The sequence below is a fragment of the Cricetulus griseus genome, chromosome 3 (genome assembly GCF_003668045.3).
Source record: "Cricetulus griseus strain 17A/GY chromosome 3, alternate assembly CriGri-PICRH-1.0, whole genome shotgun sequence".
In the NCBI taxonomy this organism is placed as follows: domain Eukaryota; kingdom Metazoa; phylum Chordata; class Mammalia; order Rodentia; family Cricetidae; genus Cricetulus; species Cricetulus griseus.
This window is the reverse complement of record NC_048596.1, coordinates 136,979,051-136,999,880: the sequence shown is the minus strand read 5'-3', so window position 1 is coordinate 136,999,880 and position 20,830 is coordinate 136,979,051. Positions and strand designations below refer to the sequence as shown.

At 40.2% G+C, this 20,830-nt stretch overlaps 1 protein-coding gene across 1 annotated transcript; it reads left to right on the top strand.

Moving 5' to 3' along the window:
* The first annotated feature begins 4,704 nt into the window (after positions 1-4,704).
* LOC100765833 (zinc finger CCHC domain-containing protein 3) lies at positions 4,705-16,848 on the top strand. Its single transcript, XM_027406318.2, is given in 4 exon segments — positions 4,705-4,882; positions 13,126-13,253; positions 14,065-14,358; positions 14,361-16,848. Coding segments are annotated over 4 exon segments (1,449 nt in total). The 3' UTR covers positions 15,210-16,848.
* Positions 16,849-20,830: the final 3,982 nt, after the last annotated feature.

Sequence of the window (20,830 nt, the reverse complement as noted above, 5' to 3'; positions counted from 1 at the left end):
ATTGGTTGGCAAATTATACAATTTCTGCTTGACCATTGCCTTATCAATCTTGCATTAAGAACCTATTGTAGGTCAAATTTTGTGGCTAGAATGGTGTCCAGGTTTCTCATTTTTAAATCAGAGAACCTTTCTATACCAAAGACTAGAATGCAGATGTGAAGCTCCCAGCAGCCTCTAGCATGTCCTCCATGTTTAATGAGTGTGATGTTGTTGTCCTCAGCAATTTAGCCATGCTCTAAGTTTGCAGAGTGCAATATACTGTGCTAGCTTCCTCCTGGGATGTTGGTGGCTCTCCACAGAACATCAATTGCCTTCTGTTTGCCTCTGTTTGGTTGACTCTGTATATGAAAATAACAAATGGATAGAGTACAATCTCTGGCAGAGCTGCTTTTTCCTTTCACTTACCTCCAACCCATAATATTATAACAGAAATAGGGAAATAGGAAGGAGAAAGACAGGAAACAAGAAATATACCTTAGTTTTGCCTCAATTGAAAACAGGCAAAATAAGCCAGTGTTGAATGGAAGCTGAGCATGTCTCTCTATCAAGACCTTCTAAAAAATCCTGCATTTCTTTCAGCGATCTCTCAATTGAGACATTTGACTTCTGTGTGCACAAATGGACTAGAATAAGAGGTAAACAGAGGTTTATCACATACATTATATCCTACATTTTGAGCAAATCCTCAAACATGTACATTCTACTATTCAAAATGTCTAATTTACAATTAATTTTGATAAGAGGTACAGTATTTTGATGCATTAGTCTCACATTACTACAAAAAATGAGTTCATTTAATATACTGTGTGTGCCTGGATTTGTAACTATGTGCTAAGACTTGGTTATCCTATTAGGGGATTTGTTGCTGAAGAAATATGCACTTCCATCCTCCATCAGCCTATCAATTGTCAGTGTCTGTAAAGATAAACATATGATTCATGGGTCTTTTTAACTTCAATAATAGGATTATTCCTGGCATGATATGATAGAATAATTGTGTGTGCAACACCAGGTGTTGATAGCCTGTGTGTCCAACTGTACTGAAATGTCTATCATATATTTTTGATGGCATCATCTAATATCTCTGTCTCTACTAAAGAAGTATATCTCACTTGACATGTATTTGCTATGTAGAAACTTTCTCCTACATCTTGCAAGTTTGTATTTCTTCAATTACATATGTCCATGGAATATTAATATAAATACTGCTGTTAACAGTGATACAATTTTCAATAGACATGTCTTAATTTCATCAACTTTCTCTAGTATCTCATTTCCAAAATCTTAAACCTTTTAAATACGTTAGCATGTTGGTGTCACAAAGATACATATGCTATTCTTGGGAATCTATTTAAACTTAATTCATATATTAGAGAATTTGTGCTGAAACTGTAAATCTAGCCAAGGACACCTGGCTGTACACATCATGGACTTGGAATACAAGGTACTCTACCAATTTTCAATAACAGTATAATTACATGTATATATGCAAAGTATGATAGGGACCTACATTCTAGATATTCTTATGGAATATTGACCTATTGGAAGTAAACAGGTACTTTTTTATTACATTTAAGTGGCATTCCATGAGTTGGAACCTATACATCATACTGCTAAAATAGCCAATCACCTGAGTTTATGTAAGTTAAAGTTATATAGAAAACCTACTTCTATAACCATGCTATGGGATGAATAAAATAACATTATTCCTAATTAAAAAACTGTAAAAGTCATAAATCAGTTAATTACTCAAACCTCATCAGGGATGTTTCTTCATGCAGTAGTTGGGAAATAACTTGGAGATTCTCAACCAGTCTAAGGGTAGACTGTGAGCAATTGAAAAGCACTAAGTCATAAATGGAGTGCCTACACCAAATTTTGCCCTAATGTCTCATGTGTCTTTGTGGAAGAGGATGTAGATAGATTGTAAGAGCCACAAATAGTAGAAGTCGAAGGAAAGATGTTTATCATTCACAACAGCACTGACATGTGTAGGACCTCACAGAGAATATTGCAAAAGAAAAAAGTGTACACAGTGTTAAAACAGACAAAATTCCATCTATGGAATGTTAAGTAGACATAAGCTACAACCTCTACCAAGGGGTAATTTGTAAGTGATATGTGCTAGGAAAAAATAGATTTATTCAATATGAATACCACAGGTTATATAATACCTATTCGTCCACGTAATGCTCAGCCATGGTATTAATTTGCCAGCACCTTATTGGCTTTACTTTGGATGTTTTCATTTTGATGTTTTCTTGTTTTTTTTTTTTTCATTTCTTCCAGGATGTATCTAAAAGTAAAGAGAGACAGTGCAAAAAGAGTGAGAAAGATTTAAGAGTGTGTGAAGTGAGGTTGGTAGGAAGGTGAGGAGAATCTGGAAAACATGAGTGAGAAGAAAGAAACTAACCACAAATTATTGAAAAAAATAATATTTAAAATAATATTTAAAATTACCTAATTTTAAAATGCACACAAAGTAACACAAGCTAAACAATCCATTATGTAGGATCATTTAACACAAGGACCAAGCATTAAGTGACTTAAATATGAAGACTTGTAATAATTTCATAGTTTATGCCTGTACTACATTAATAATTTGATTGTATGCAAACCCCTCCTGTACTACCTTAAAACGACTGGCAAATATATTTGTGAAGAATTCAAGTTACACAAGCTTCCATAGATTTAGGCTTAATTGTGAATCTGGGGGGAGGGACTAGAGATACTTGTTGCTGACATTTTCTGATATTCCCCATCAGTTGCCCTTAGAGTAATGCTAAATGATTCAATTTTAGCTTTTCTCTGATATATTTACATAAATGCCTGAAATGAAATGCTTACATTGGAAGTGTAAATTTTCACTGCAAGCCTTTTAGTGCTAGAAATCAAACAATACCTGCCTTTGTTGATTCCCAGAGGCTCTGTCTCCTGTTGATGTCAGGAGCAGTCTGCCCTGTTTTGATCATTGTCAGTCAGCCTCTGACTATACCCAGGATTTACTGAGTCCTGGATTATAGCCAGAGCGGGACTGGTAAGTACCTGCACTGGTGATGCTTTTATTAGCACTCCTTGCCCCTGTTTGAAGGACTGTTTGAATTCAAATTGAGCAAGGCATAACCGTCAATATGGTGAGTGTTCTCATTTCATGCAATGGAGGCAAATCCTGTAGTTGCCATGGAGATCTCCATGAGAGCTGCTGACTCATTTCTCTTTCCCTACTGAATGTGTATTTCAGCAGAAGCATCCAACCTGAAAATAGATGACAGGAAAAAAAAAATATAAGTCCATTGGCTCTGACTTCAGTTTGAAAGGAATAAAGCAACCTGTACAAAGAAGGTTGTTACCATATGTCCAGCGGCTTGTAACCACATCCACCCTAGCTACATAAAAGGCCTTGTTTTTCCTTGGACTGAGTGATTGTGATTCTGGGCTGCCAATTCCTGCTTGCTGCTTGCTGCTTGCTGCTTGCTGCTAATATTTCCTGATTTATCATTTCAGCTTCCCAAGTATCATGTTAAATGCTTGACATTTAGCTATTCTCCAATTTATATACAGGAGCGACTTAACAAAATACTGAGATAGTATATGGAATTATTATTTTCAGCCCTACTCTGAAAGTACCAAAATTACATGCTGCATCAAACAGTGTCACAAAGAGTAAACAACAATTTGTACTATTCCTTTTAGAAAGAAATATTCATAATATAGGTATATTTTCAATAATTTTAATTTGTTTTTATGCCTTTATAGTTCATCAAATACATTTCTGCATGCATTAGACATTGTTTCGCATAACCAAATAATCATTGTAGTATATTAATACTTGAATACTTGAAGAAGCCTGATTCCCTAGTACATGTCACATACTAAAGCCTGAAATGGATTATCTGTATTGCAGATGACACAACACTTCAACACTGAGACAGGGACATGATATTTTAAAAGAGAAGCAGTAGCATCAGAAGCAGGATGCTATTTCCCTGCACAGGAGACAGGAGCAGGTTTGTGGGAGCTATAATGCTGGGAATCAAACAATCACTGCCTTTGCTGATTCTAATGGGTTCTGACTCCTGTAGGTATCAGGAGCAGTCTGCCTTGTTTGGGTCAGTGTCCAGTAGGGCTCGGGTTATACCCAGGATCTCCTGAGTCCTGGAGTAGAGCCCGAGCCCTACTGGTAAGAAGCCTCACTGTGGTCACTTATATTAGAGCTCCTTGCCTCTGATTGAAGGGCTGTCTACATTTAAATTAGGCATAGGCCCAATAAGAATAAAGATCTCAATGCCAGCACTGTGGGCAAATCCTGATGTTCTCTTGGAGATCTCCATCAGAACTGCTGATTCATTTCTCCCTCTTCCAGCTAAACGCATGCTGCCAGAGAAGCAGCAAAATTTAAAGCAGGCAGCATGAAAAAATATGATTTGTGCTGGACAAAACTCCAATTATCAAAATGAAAAATTAGAAACTGGTGGCAATTAGGGGGTGATTATATATTAGTTTGCTTGTGGCTACATCCCGATTATCTACATGAAAGCCCCAATAATGCATGGAGCTTCATGATTGAGAACCGGGGCTGCCCAGAGCTAATGGTTGCTGACATTTTCTGATAAGCTGTCAGATTTTCTAAGAGCATTGCTAAACGCTTAAATTCAATCTTTTGTCCAATATAAGTAAATTAGTGCTTTTAATGAAATGCTTGCAATGTACGTGGAAATTTTCAATGAAAGCTCTCCTCTGCGGGGAATCAAGCAATCTCTGCCTTTGCAGATTCTCCTGGGCTCAGATCCAGGAGCCATCTGCCTTGTCTGGGTCAGAGTACAGTCAGGCTTGGCTAGTACCCAGGATCTACTGAGTCCTGGAGTACAGCCGAGCCTGACTGGTGAGAAGCCTCACGGTGGACACTTTTATTACCACTCCTTGCCTCTGATTGAAGGATGGTGTACATTTAAATGGGGCATGGAGCCAATAAGAAGAGTGATTTCAATTCCAGCACTGGGGACAAATCCTGAGGTTCTCTTGGAGGATTGCATCAGAACTGCCGATTCTTTTCTCCCTCCCACTTAAACGTGTACTGCCAGAGAGGCAGTGTAATTAAAAGCACGACATGAAAGACACAATTTGCACTGGAAAAACTCCAATAATCCAAAGAAAATAGAGGAACTGGTGGCTGGTATGGGGCTGCTCATATATTAGGTTACTTGGTGCTTCATCCTGGCTATCTCCAAGAAAGCACCCGATTCTTCCTGGAACTGCATGATTGTGAATCTGAGCTGCCAAGTGCTGCAAATGGCTGACAATTTCTGATTTCCCCACTCAAATGAGTGTTCAACAAAAGCAGTAAAACTGAAAGTGGATGATAGGAATAAATGAAATATCCTCAGGGCTCTGACCCCAGCAATCAACAGGAAAAAGCAAAACAAAACAAAAAACACAAAAAACCCTCTCCTGTGGCAAATAGGGCCAGGTGTATGTATCTAACAATTTGTGCAATGTACCTGGCTATCTACATAGAGTCTTCTATTTCTGCCGGGAGCATGATGATTGTGATTCTGAGATTCCAATTGCAACTTGATGCTTAAATTTTCTAATATATAAATTCAAATTCCTAAAGTACAATCCTTAAATGGTTGAATTTTAGTTTTCTCCTATATATACAAGTAACTGCCTGTAACAATAATGGAATTGTTACTTTCAAACCCTGCTATGAATACCTCTACTTTGCATACCATATCTAACTTTGTAAATATTATATGTATACCATGAAAAATTTCACACATTTTGTATGATTTTATACGTGTTTTGTTCCCCACACATTTGAATACATTTGACATTCATTTTGTAGTCTCAGTGCCAATCACACTTTTGGAATATTCTGTTCAGTATTAATATGTGAATATTTAAATTTTGAGAATATTTGCTATATTCTCTTGCCTAGAATTTTTCTGAAAGATTTTTTTAAACAATCTATTCTCATTTTATAGAACAATCCCTGCTCTCACTCTCCCCTCTTCTCTTACTCTCCAGACCTTCCTGAAAAGTACCTCATCCATTCCTAAGAGAGAGAAAGGCTTCCAGTGGTGATTAAAGAATTCTGGCACAGCTTTTTGTGGCAGCACCAAGGGCCTCCCCCTATATCTCAGCATATCTATGTATCCTGCAAAGAGAATGGGCTCTATAAAGCCGGTTCAAGCAGTAGGGATAAATCATGGTCTCACTGCCAGTGGCATCACAGACTGCTCAATCCACACAACAGTCACACACATTCAGAGAATCCAGCTTGGTTCCATGCAGGTCCCCGAGCTGTCTGCTGGAATCAGTGAGCTCTGACTTGCTGAGGTCATCCTCCTCTTTGGGTATACACAAAATCGTCTTGAACCCTTTGCTCCATATTATCTTTCTTCCCTTCTTTGACTGGACTCTGGAAACTCTTTAAGGTGATTTCTTATCCAATCATTACTATTGAATCATTAGTTACTAAACTTACTCTCTTTTTTGTGACATCTTCTTTTCAGGTAAAGCATGGATAGGGAGGCAAATGATTAGCCTCAGGACTAGCATGCCAGAGGAAATCTGTCTCTTTTTAAAAAAATGATTAAATAATATTTAACAATCTGATAATGTTTTGGCTTCAAGATACTTCGACAGGATTACTAGTATGTTCCCTAGGTCTTAGAGGTAAAGCATTATGCATGCAAACTCAGCTGAAGGGAATTCAGGAGCATAAGCATGCTGAAATACCCAGAACATACTGGTTACAAGCACATGTATATAAGCAATTCCATTAATATACAGGTGCTCACATGTTTGGAATTTGCCAATCACAGTATGCAACCTAGGCAATAAATCTCAGAGTTTTTACTGTAACTATCTTGGCTTCATGTCCTGGGATTGGATGGCAATGCTTTATGACTGATTTCTTGTATGCAATTTTTAATGATAAGTGTAATTTGTTAATATTTCCAAGTACTCAGTGTGCTGATATGACCATTTCAGTCTCTGTGTAAAGTAAAAAAGATAATAAAAAGTAACCTGTGTCGTGTCAAACAGAGTCCCCAAAATCTATTCCATTAGTTTCCTATCGCTAATGCTGTCTTTTGTTTCCCCCACTTGCAACTATTGTTGTCTACCTCCTGAACTAACATTTTAGGATAAATCAATTATATCTGCTGCACATAGCTAATCCCCATATAAATGAAATAAGAGCAATGTTTAAGATTCCCCATATCTAAATTTGTGCATCCTGAAACATTATGTTACCTCATCCTTCTTTTTGAAAATAAGGTCCTTTAAAAATTTCTTACACTATTAAGTTCTTAGAGACTATCCCATAAGCTACTAATATAGCTATTAATTCTACATATAACTCTTATGCTGTGTTAAAGTAAAAAGTTCAGCTAAGAGAAATAAAATATTTTTTCTGTAAATTTTATTAATTTAACAATATTTCCACATCATAATTTGCCAATAAGTCTGCATTCATATGGAATTAGTGGCTTGGATCCTAAAGACATGTGAAATTTTAAATCTAGCTTTTTGGCCTAAAGCAGACATATCATATACAGGAAGACAAATCTTGCTTATGAACATAGAAGCAAACTATTTCTCTGCAAACTTCCAGAAGCCATAGGATTTCTAGATGTGTCATCATTATTTATCCATATACCTGCAGACATTATTAACTGTAACTTTCAGAAAAAGGCACCATTTTACACATTTCTACAACTGCTTAATTGGTAAGGACTTACAATGTTGTGTCCAAACACAACTGATAAACCAAACAAATTTCCACAGTACTTAGACACAGAAAATATTGCATGCAATGGACAGAAATATTTTTCGGTTCTAGGGAAAAGCATATGTATTGTTAAAGGGTTTCCAGAAAGAAGTATAGTGAGTTTCAAAGCACAGAATTTTTGATGACTTTTATATCCAAAACAGAAATGAAACAAAACCAACAAAATGACAAAATGTTTAGCACAATCACAGCAAATATTGTCATTCAAACACTCACTCAACTTTCCACACTTAGCTGAAAAACTACTGACAAATTATGAGTGCTAGGAAAAAAGAATCCATGTCTATTTTAAAGTAGCATTGATAGAACTTTCCATTCAAATTGTCAATACTAAATATGGTCATTCTTTGTCACAAGATTAAGAAGATAAAGTACACAATGTGAGTTGTGTAAGTATACTTTTGTACATGCAGAATAAAATAATTATAATAAGAAAAGGTAAAATTTTGACAGTTAGAAGAGCAGAATTGGACGGGCATTGGTGGTACATGCCTTTACTCCCAGCAATCTTTAGGCAGAGGCAGGTGGATCTCTGTGAGGCCAGCCTGGTCTCCAAAGCGAGTGCCAGGATAGGCTCCAAAGATACACAGAGAAACCCTGTCTCGAAAAAAACAAAAAGAACAGATTTGTAATGCAAGAAGAAACAGAAAGAAGTGTAAAGTAATACAAATAGCATTCTCTTGTATGAAATCACTTGTAGGTCAAGGATGCATGCACAAGTTCATATATATATATATATATATATATATATATATATATATATATATATATGTATGCACTGAGAATATAACTGGAGAGTTATTGTAACAACTGTACTTCTTATAACTTGAATAGGCATAAGAAATATCTGTCTTAGTTTCCAGTGTTATTTGATTTACTTGTTGGATATTGGCTTTCTTATATTCTCCCTTTAGTGTCTCAGAGAAAATATTCAAGCATTGTTATACTAAACAACACAATTATAAGAACATATCATTGTAGAACCTCCTTAATTGTGTTACCACATAATAAATACATATGGTAATCAGAAAGAAACTTCTCTCCAACTACCTATATAGGATGAGAGCTTGATAGGGGTGTCCTCGTGTGTTTATGTTTCTCTTATAGGTCAACAAATAAAACACTGATTGGCAAGCAGCCAGGTAGAAGCATATGCAAGGATAAGAGAACAAGAGAAGGCTGGAGAGGGGGGAAGACAAACAGAGACCTCCAAAAGATGCCATGCTGCCAAAGGAGTTAACATGCCAGATAAAGGGTAAGCCACAGCCTGTGTTAATGCATAGATTAATAGAAATGGGTTAATAATTAAGGCAGAGCTAGCAAAAAAGAAGCCAGAGATAATGGCCACACATGTTATACTTAATATAAGTCTTTGTGTGTTTATTTGTGTGAAAGCAGCTGTGGCACCTGGCAGGACAGAAACCTGCATCATCAAATTACAGAATGAAATAAACTTCTTACCCTCTTTTGCTACATTGCCTAAATCAGAATATATAGGGAAGTCTTCAGGCATATTTTTGACAGAGTGGCTTAACTATCATGGGAGTATCAACTACTTTTAAAAATAATGATCAACTAAATAGAGAATTCTCAACAGAGGAATCTAAAATGGCTGAAAGACACAAAAGAAAGTGCTCTACATCCTTAGCCATCAGGGAAATACAAATCAAAACAATTCTGAGATATCATCTTACCCCAGTCAGAATGGCTAAAATCAAAAACACCAATGAAAACATATGCTGGAGAGGATGCAGGGAAAGGTGAACACTCCTCCACTACTGGTAGGACTGCAAATATGTACAGCCACTTTGGAACTTAGTATGCAGATTCCACAGGAAAATTGAAATCAGCCTACAAAAAGATTCAGCAATTCTGCTGTTAGGCATATAAGCAAGAGAAAGATATTTATACAACTGTTAAAATATGTTCTTATAGCATTATTTGTAGTAGCCAGAATCTGTAAGCAACCTAGATGCCACTCAACTGAAGAATGGATAGAAAAATGTGGTACATTTACACAATAGACTACTACTCAGCAGAAAAAAAAATGGGATCTTGAAATTCACAGGCAAATGGATGGAACTAGAAGATACCATTCTGAGCGAGGTAACCCAGTCACAAAAATACAAACATAATATGCACTCACTCATATATAGATTTTACACATAGAACAAAGGATTTACAGCCTATAACCCACACCACCAGCAATGCTAGACAACTAGGAGGACTCTAAAAGACACAGAAATGGTCCCCTGGAGAAAGGCACAAGATCCTCTGAGCAAATTGGGAATATGGGAGAAGAAAAAGGGAGCTAGGAGAATGAGAAGGGAAGAGGAGGAGGGGTGAAGAGGACATAAGAGAGCAGGAAGGTGGTGTAGGGGAAAGAATACGGGAGGGCATATAAGAGATACCATCAGAGAGGAAGCCAGTATAGGTTTCAAGTGAAATCAGGCACTAGGGACATGTTCAGACATCTACAGGGATGACACCAGCTAACCATTTAAGCAACAGAGGAGAGGCTACCTTAAATGCCCTCCATGACAATGAGACTGACAACCTACTTATATACTATATACCATTCTAGAGCCTTCATCCAGCAGCTTCATCCACAGCTAAAAACTGAACTGAGCAGGAATCCAGTAGGAGAGAAGGAGGAGTGATGAGCAAAGGGGTCAACACCAAGCTGGTGAAACCAACAGAAACAGCTGACCTGAACGTGAGGGACCTCTTGGCCTCCAGACTGATCACTGGGAAACCAGCATGGAAGAGACCCAAACCCCATGAATGTGGGTTCCAGTGAGGAGACCTCAGAAATCTATGGGGCCTCTTGTAGTAGATCAGAACTTATACCTAGCATAGGAATGGACTTTATGATCTCATTTCATATAGAGGAACACTCTCTCAGCCTAGACACAACTGGGAGGGCCTTGGCCGTATGCCAAAGGCTATGTCAAATTATGAAGACATCCCATGGGAAGTCCTCACTCTCCCTGGGGAGAAGAAATAGTATTGGATAGGTAGGGTTTTAGTCGGGGCAGGGGAGGACGGTAGGGAGAGGGAATGGGGATTGACATGTAAAACAATCTTGTTTCTAATTTATATAAAAATGAATAATGAAAAATATGATTAACACCAATGGATTGAAGAAATAACCCAAAATGTTAAAATACCCAAGAATCTGATATTACAAACCTCATAGATTTGTGCAAAACCTATTTCTTTCATTCAGCTACAGATAAACTGAGTCTAATGACATATTGATACATACATAGATGTGTCAACTTATCAATGTCTCATAGTGAGAAATGTTTCTTCAAGCACTGGGTGGGAAATAAAACAAAGAGGCTGAGGTGGGCTTTATATAGTGCAGGCTTTGAGGTACTAATTTGTGATGTTATTTGTCTTCATGAAGCCCCACCCTAAAGCCACAATGATCAAAATATAAAAGGAGACACCTACACACTGAACTGAACTCCTGAAACCCAGTTGCAGAGAGGGAGGTGTGATGAGCAAAAGGGACAATACCAGGCTGGTGAAAGTAAAAGTAATAGGTGACCTAAGGAAGAGTGGTCTCATGGACCCCAGAATGATGGCTCAGATGCTAGCAAGGTCCTGATCTAGACCCCTTGAACATGGGTGTTAGCACAAATGCCTCATCAATCTATCTGGCCTCGGGGAGTAGATCAGTATTCATCCCTAGCATATGAATGGAATTGGGGGGGGGGCATCCCATATTGAGGGATGCTCTCCCAACCTGGACACATGGGGGGAGGTGTAAGCCCTGTCCCAGACGGTATGGCAGACTTTCAGAATCCCACTTGGACAGCCTCACCCTAACTGGGCAGCTTGTTTTTAATTTAAATAAAAATAAATTTTAAAAAAGGAAAGGAGACAGAACTATTCTAAGAAATTCAGAGTTGGTGGATGAAATCATATTAACAATAATTCCCAGCCTCAAGTTTACTATCAAACAAAGGAATTCAGAGTCTAATATAGAAGGCACAAGATTTGCAGGGAATCTCAATGTACAAAACAACAAGAATCAAGAATAAAGTAATCTGGTGTGTTAATGAGTTTAAAGGAAATATGTAATACCACTCTATTACCATCAATAAATAAATGGATTTCCAACCAAGCACAAGAATAACTGATGCCATAGTCCTGAATTGGAGACAAGAAAGAAGTGTTTGTATATGCAAAAGTACAAAGGAAATAAAAACAAAGATTGAAAAGTTGAACCAGTTACCATAATGGAAACAAGAAGTAACAAGAAAATTTTCTATACTACATTTTTAGGTACAATCGGTGCTTCAGTGAAAGGTGGGGTAGCATCTGCAAAATCTGTCTATTTTCACAGACAATAGAGTTGCTAGGAAAACTCACGCTGGCATAACAAGTACCACAGTGGATCTTCCAGGGGACAGAAAGGAGCCCGACTCCCCTAGTGCATGTCTCACACTAAAGTCTAAACTGGATTATCTGCCTTGTAGATGATATAACACTTCAAAAGTGAGACAGGGACATGATATCTTAAAAGAGAAGCAAGAGCAACAGACAGGATGCTGTTCCCTGCAGAGGACACAGGATCAGTGAGTGGGAGCTGTAATGCTGGGAATCATAACCCCTTCCTTTGCTGATTCCCTGTGGAACTGACTATTATAGATGTCAGGAGCAGTCTGCCTTGTCTGGGTCAGAGTACAGGTGGCTCTGGACATACCTAGGATCTACTGAGTCAAGAGCATGGCCAGAGCCTGACTGCTTAGAAGCTACAGGGCTGTCACTTTTATAAGCACTCTTTGCCCCTGATCGAAGGACTGTATGCGTTCAAATGGAGCATCAAATAGGAACCAATGAGGAGAGTGAACTCATTTCCAGCACTGGAGGCAATTTCTGTGGTTACCATGGAGATCTGCATCAGAGCTGCTGATTCATTTCTCCTCCCACCTTAAACTGTGCTAAAGGAAATGCAGTGAAAGTAGATGAAAGAGGAAAAGTGCAATTTACCCTGGTTTCTGATGCCAATTGTCAAAAGAAAAGAAAGCAACCTGTGACATATATATATATATATATAAGAGTTGAACATATATATGCCTGCTTTAGCAAGCAAGCATCGTTGCTATCTACATGAAAGCTCTGTTTCTCCCTGGAGATGGCAAATTGTGTTTCTAGCCAGCCAATAGATTCTTATTGCTGGCATTTTTATTTTCTTGATATGCCATATGATATTGCCCAAATGTTATGTAAAATGCTTTGAATTATAGTTATCTCCATTATATGTACATGAGTGTGTGAACTAACATGCTTACATTGTAAGTGGAAACTGTCAGTGAAAGCTGCAGAAAGTGAGAGCCTGCAGGCGAGGCGGCAGAAGATTGCAGGAGGAAAGGCGCAGGAGACGCTAGTGGAGTCGAAGGAAGAAAGCCAAGGTGGCAGCAGCCATGATGACCCCCACCAGGCCTGGCTTGAAGGATGACGCAGCTGAGAGAGCACTCCAGGCTGTGGGCCCCAGGAAGGGCCTCTTCCTTGTGCGCATCTGTTTCCATGGAGATGAGAGTGCCTGTCAGCACTCTCATTTTATGCTAGGAAGCAAAAAAAAAAAAAAAAAAAAAAAAAAAAAAAAAAAAAAAAAAAAAAAAAAAAAAAAAAAATGTCTGCCTTTGCTGATTCCCTTGGGCTCAGACTCCTGTGGATGTCGGAAGCAGTCTGCCTTGTCTGTGTCAGCGTACAGTCGGACTTGGATTGTACCCAGGATCTACTGAGTCCTGGAGTATAGCCCAAGCCTGACTGGTAAGAAGCCTCACTGTGCACACTCTTATTAGCACTCTGCCTCTGAATGAAGGGCTATGTACATTTGAATTGGGCATGGAGCAAAAAAGAAGAGAGATCTCAATTCCAGCACTACGGGCTAATCCTGATGTTCTTTTGGAAATCGCCATCAGAAATGCTGATTCATTTCTCCCTCCCACCTAAACGTGTGCTGCCAGAGAAGCAGCAAAATTGAAAGTACGACAATTAAAAAAAACATAATTGCACTGCACAAAACTCCAATAATCAAAAGGAAACAAATAGGATATGGTGGAAGGTAGAGGGAACTAATATATCAGTTTCATTGGGCCTACATCCTGGCTATCAACAAGAAAGCCTCTGATACTGCCTGTAGTTTCATGATTGTGAATCTGGGTTTCATGACATCTTATTCAGAACTGCTGATTCATTTCTGCCTTCCATCTAAACATGTGCTGCCAGAGAAGGAGCGATATTGAAAGTGCGACATAAAAAAATATAATTTTCGATGGCCACCAGCGGAAGAGCAGAGAGGAGGAGGGACGGGGGCCAGGGGGCCGCTCCCGCTCCCCGCAGAGAAGGGCGACTTCTGCGAACTGCGCATGCGCGAGGCAGCAGACAGCAGAGCGAGTGGTGGGCTCAGCAGCCCCACACGTCTGGCAGCTCCAAACCTCAGCGACTTCCCACCCGCCGGCCGCAGGGACCCAAAGGGACGCCTTAGAGAGCCTGCAGGCAAGGCGGCGGAAGCTTGCAAGAGGAAAGGCGCAGGAGACGCTACTCGAGTCGAAGGAAGAAGACCAAGGTGGCAGCAGCCATGACGACCCCCTCCAGGCCTGGCATGAAGGATGACGCAGCTGAGAGAGCGCTCCAGGACCAGGCTCAGGCTGCAGGCCCCGGCAAGGGCCGCTTCCTCGTGCGCATCTGCTTCCAGGGAGAGGAGAGTAACTGCCCGACCCGGGATTTCGTGGTGGGCGCACTCATCCTGCGCTCCATCGGCATGCACCCTGACGACATCTATGCGGTCATCCAGATCCCAGGCAGCCGGGAGTTTGATGTGAGCTTCAGATCGGCAGACAAGCTGTCCCTGTTCCTCCGCGTGTACGAAGAAAAGCGAGAGATGGAGGACTGCTGGGAGAATTTTGTCGTGTTGGGGCAGGGCAAGGCCAGCCTGAAGACCCTCTTCATCCTCTTCCGCAACGAGACCGTGGACGTGGAGGACATCGTGACCTGGCTCAAGCGCCACTGCGACGTGCTGGCTGGGCCTGTGAAAGTGACTGACAGGTTTGGGATCTGGACTGGGGAGTACAAGTGCGAGATCGAGCTGCGCCAGGGGGAGGGCGGAGTGAGGCACCTGCCAGGGGCCTTCTTCTTAGGAACTGAGAGGGGCTACAGCTGGTACAAGGGGCAGCCCAAGACGTGCTTTAAGTGTGGTTCCCGAACCCACATGAGCAACACCTGCAGGCAGGACAGGTGTTTCAGGTGCGGGGAGGAGGGGCACCTGAGCCCTTACTGCCGGAAGGTCATCGTGTGCAACCTCTGTGGCAAGAGAGGGCATGCCTTTGCCCAGTGCCCCAAAGCGGTTCACAATTCCGTGGCTGCTCAGCTCACCGGCATGGCGGGCCACTGAATGCTCGCTCTCCTGTCTGCTGTGGTGGATGAACACACAGCCAGCTTACCCTTCATAAGTGCCATTTTTTTTTTCTTTTATCCTGTTGGAAGGAGATATTTCTAAAACCTAACAGACATTCTCTCGTGTTGCCTTTTTCGAAACCACGTGTGCTCCTTTTCGGCCTGTTTGAAATGGTGAAATTTACCAGGAAGGACTATTCAGAACTGTAGAGTGCAGATAGGTCGGTCGCCTGCCCCCCCCCCCTTTTTCCTACCATCGTGGATTTGTTTTGGTACTGTGATCGACACCCCTTCGTGCCCTTTGTACTTTTTACTACCTCCCTCCTCACGCATTGTCTCTGTAGAAGATTTTTGCCCTTTTGGGCTGCCTTGCTCATCTTTATGCCTCAGCTGCGGGTACAGGGCCCAAAGCGGCCTACGCACTCCACCAAGTGTTTATTGAATTGCAAACGTTGACTGGTATATGTCAAGAGTGCCTACCTTCTGCAGCTCTCCGCTGGACTCTTTTCATTTGCTGCTTCTATGTGATATGAGAATTTGTGAAAACAGTGTTGCTAGAAGTGTGTGATCTAAATATGCTCTGAATCATGGCCAAAGGCCTCCCTCTCCTAGCATAATAATGTATATACTTTGTAACAGCAACTTGGACTGACTCAAAAGCCCTTCTGTAGGAGCATGGAACCTAGGCAGTCCTGCTGGAAAAGACCTAAGAGGTGGTTTTTGTTGGATTTTCTGTGTGGGAGGTTGCTTTTGTTTTCTGTTTTGGTTTGAGACAGGGTCTGCTTATGTAACCCTGACTGGCTTGGAACTGGCTGCATGGGTAGACCAGTCTGGCTTCAAATTTACAGTGATTCTGTAAATCATGTCTGCCTCCCTGAAGGGTGTTTTAATCTAATCCCTTGGTTTTCCAGCAGATGAAACGAACCCGAAGAAGTTAAATGACTGGGTCAAAGTACACAGTTTTGTGGAGCTTCAGATGGTCCATAGTAGAGTCCCCTGCCCCCCAGCCCGGTGCTCATCCCACTACCTCTCACACTTCACAACAGCCTCATCAACACAGGTGGGCCAAGGAAGTCGGTCTGCTCCCTCCGTGGTGATGATCCCAGCATAAAGCTGAGAAACCATTCCGTGAAAGCAGTAAGAGGAAGCTTGTCTTGCCACTTGATAGTACTAGGGAGCTAGGGAAAGGACCAGTGAACACACTCTGTGCTTCATGCATCAGTCCTGGGGAGTACCACATCATAGCTGTCCCAGGGCCTTCCTCTCCCACTGCCATTGTAATCAGTGAGAAATGGTTCCCCGCAGTAAAGAACTTGCCAGACATTTACATTTGCACCTCTGCCTCAGCTACTAGGAACCCTAGAGAGAGCTCATCGAAACCTTCAAACTCTGATCCTTGGAGAAAGGTGATTTTAACCCAGAATCATGAGTGATCTGTAAACTCAAAAGTGTTCTTGGGGAAACAGGCAAAAACAGAGGGGCTGGGTCAACTGTTACCAAGTTAAAGTGAAAGACAGTAAACTGCTTTTCCTCAGTGTTTGTCTTCTCTTTGCTGTTTTGCTATTTCCTTGTGGCTTAGAATGTAAAACCAATTGTTAAGATTTGTTCTGAATAAATATTTATCTGTTGTATAAAAATAAGAAAAGTGTGGTTTTCCAATTATTAAAAGGGAAAAAATAGGAACTGGTGGCTGGTAGGGGGTACACATATATTAGGTTGCTTGGGGCTACATCCTGACTATTTACATGAAAGCCCCTGATTCTGCCTGGAGCTGCAAGATTGTGAATCTGAGCTGCCAAGAGCTATTAATTGATGACATTTTCTGATATGCTCTGTCTCATTCCCCTTAGAACAATGATAAATGCATCAACTTTAGCTATTCTCCAATATGTGTATATGAGTGCCTTAAATGAAATGCTTACCTTGTTAGTGGAAATTTTCAGCACAAGCCCTCCTGTAATGGGAATCAAACAACCCCTTCCTTTGCTAATTGCTACTGGCTCTGTCTCCTGTAGATGTCAGGAGCAGTCTGCCTTGTCTGTGTCAGTGTGCAGTCAGCCTCTGGCTAAACCCAGGAACTACTGAGTCCTGGAATATAGCCAGAGCCTTACTGGTAAGTACCTGCACTAAAGATGCTTTTATTAACATTCCTTGCCCCTGATTAAAAGCCTGTGTGCATTCAAATTGAACAAGGAACAAGAGCCAATAATGAGAGTATTCTCCTGTGAAGCAATGGAGGCAAATCCTCTAGTTGCCTTGGAGATCGCCATCAGAGCAGCTGACTCATTTCTGTCTACCACCTGAATGCGTACGGCTGCAAAATCACCTGAACTGAAAATGGATGACAGGAAAATAATATGATTTTCCTTGGCTCTGAGTCCAGTTTTCAAAGGAATAATCCACTCTGCAACGTAGGTTGTTGCTTTGCTGCTTGAACCTGTATCCAGACTAGTTACAAAAAGGCTCTTTTTTTTTTTTTTTGATTGAGTGATTGTGGCTATGCTGCCAATTGCTACTTGCTGCTAATATTTCGTGATTTATCATTTCAGTTTCCCAAGTACCATGCTAAAAGCTTGAAATTTAGCTTTTCCCCATTTTATATATACAGTGACTGAAAAAGATACTGAAATAATATACGGAATTATTATTTCCAGCCCTTGTCTCAAAGGAAAAAAATGCATGCTATATCCAACAGTGTTCTGAATATTAAGCAATAATTTGCACTATTCAATTTTGATAAAAACCAGTCATAATATATATTTTCAATAATTTTAATTTATTTATATGACTTTATTTACAGTCTATCTCAAATTTGTCTGCATGCATTTGACATTAGTTTCCTCACAGTGCCAAACTATACTTGTGATATATTACTACTTAAATAATATTTACTTTTCCCATTAAAGATATTATTTTTAGAATACCATTTTTCTCCTAGTTTGCACTTATCTTTATCTGTGTTGTTGAATCAAAATAAATGACATTAAACTCCAATAGTTTGGATATTCCAAAATATAATACTTGTAATAATGAACATAATTTAGTATACATGGTATTTTATGACTGAAGACGTTTTATGTTTTTATTTTTTATTAGAAACATAATACTTTTACATGTGTATACCCGTACCATCTCCCTCCCCTCATCCCCTGACCAGCACCCCCAATCCAACCCCTTTTCTGCTCCCAAGGGAGGGTGATGCCTTCCATGTGGGATCTGAAAAGTCTGTCATCATTGCAGCAGGGCCTAGATCCTCCCCTGTGTGATTAGGCTGCGAAAGTATCACCCCACGTGGAGAGGGCACCCAAAGTCCATTTCTATATTAGAGATAAATAATTATCCAATAACGGAGGCCTCATAGATTGCCCAGACCTCCTAAAGGACAGTCTCACTCAGCAGGTCTTTAACAGTCCTATGCTATTTTTCCAGCTATCATTCTGGGATTCATGAGCAACCCTTTGTTCAGGTCAGCTGTGCCTGTGGCTTTCTCCAGTCTGTTTCTGACCCCTTTGCTCATCATTTCTCCCTCTCTGCAACTGGATTCCAGAGTTCAGCTCAATGTTTAGTAGTGGGTGTCTACCTCTGCTTCCTTCAGATACTGGATGAAGAAACTAGTATGGCATAAAGTCATCATCAATCTCATTATCAGAGATAGGCATTTAAGGTAGCTGTTCAACCACTGCTTAATCAGTTATATGGGGTCAAACTCGTAGATCTCTGGATGTTTCCCTAGGTGATTATAATTATCAACAAAGTACTACCTTTCCTTCACTAGAATTCCTCTCCAATCAATACTCCATCCCTCAGTTTGTGCAGGAGATCTTACATTTCCCCTTCTGAGGGAAATCAATCCTACCCTCTTAGGATCCCCATTGCTACCCAGCTTCTCTGGGACTGTAGATTGCTTGAAAACTTTGCTTTATAACTAGTATCCCCTTAGAAGTGAGTGTGTATTTCTGGGTGCAGGTTTCCTCACTCAGGATGAATTTTTCAAGCTCCATTCATTTGAATAAAATTTCATAGAATATAGCAATTTTGAGAATATTCACTACCTTCACTTCATAGAGCTATCATACTGCCCCATCCCATGGGGCTCCAGTAATTCGTGAGTCCGAGGTGGATCACACCTGCAAATAATGGGCAAGAAAGAAAGAGCAGGACCAAGCAGATTCCATTGTCAAGGCCAATTTTATTGAAACCAAGGGGATTTTTAAAGAGAAAGGAGGAGCAGAGAAAAAGGAGGTGGGGGGAGGGATGGGTTAATTGTTCTCAGGCAGGTATCCTGAATCTCCTGTGTTTATCTCAAGCACTAACTAAGGAAAATGGGGGAGGGGATAGGTGTTAGTTGCTTCTCAGGCAGAATCTCCTGTGATAAGGGAGTGGTTTGCTAGACTTGCTGGCATCTGTCTAGGCATGGGGGGTCACCAAGTCTGGCTTCTGACATCATACAGGAGGAAATCTGTCCTTCTTTTTCATCACCTGATATATAATATAAACCACTGTGATAACCTAATGGCTTTCAGATTCAACCATGTGGTAATTAGACTTTTCCTTGTGGCGTTATATCATTTTTGATTTATTAAAGCTTCCCTAAAGACTCAAAAGACAAAGTAAACCCCAAGATATAGATATTGGTGATGCACACATTTAATTACAAGCCTCTGGAAATACATTGCATGATTTATAGTGAAATTATTATGAAAGCTAGCATACCTGATAGGAATTCAGGAGGTGTAATAGCAATGTCCTATTCACATACTGTTTGTTACAGGTACTTTGTAGGGGAAGCTGTAGCCACGCCTAATTAGAGGCTGGCTACAGGTGTGCCTGACCATGCTTGTGAGGGCATGGTCAGAGTGACATAGTGTAACTGCTTTTGCTCTTTCAGTTTCACTTTGCTGCTTGCTGTACAGGCTGCGGCCACACCGGCTGGCTAGGTCGCTCTGTAAGTAAGGCTTTTCCCTATTAAATACCCTTATATTTCTACCTGACTCCGTATTGGTAATTTCCCACTATAGTACTTAATTTGCCAATAATGGTAGGCAAGCCAACTTAGAAATCTTACTGTCAATATGTAAGCCTCATGTCCTAGGATTTGATGCTAATGCATATTTGTCTGATGTTTAATGTGTGAATTATAATTATAGGGGCCAGTTCTTCATATATACATGTAATTAGATTAATGATATTGCCATCTAAGTGGCAGTCTATAGTATAAAAACAAAAACAATGAGCAATATGGGGAACTTACTCAGAGACCCCACAGTTCTCCCTTTTATATAACCATCTATTCTACTACATTATTATCTGATGCTATCATCTTCATTTCTCTACTTTCAGCATTTTCTGAGCTTCCTGGATTAAAACCTGAGGATCAGTAAAGAGTGATGACTATACTTTTATTATCCCCACATATATGGAATAAGAGTGATGCCGAGGACTGTCCACATATAAATTCTCTACATCCTAATATATGTTCTGTTTTCATTTTGTTAGAAAATAAGGTCTTTTTAACAATTTCTTACACTATGAAAGACTTAAATATCATCCCCTAATCCATTAATAAACATTTTATCTACTCATATCAGTCCTGCTATGTTAATGTCAAAATTACAGCTA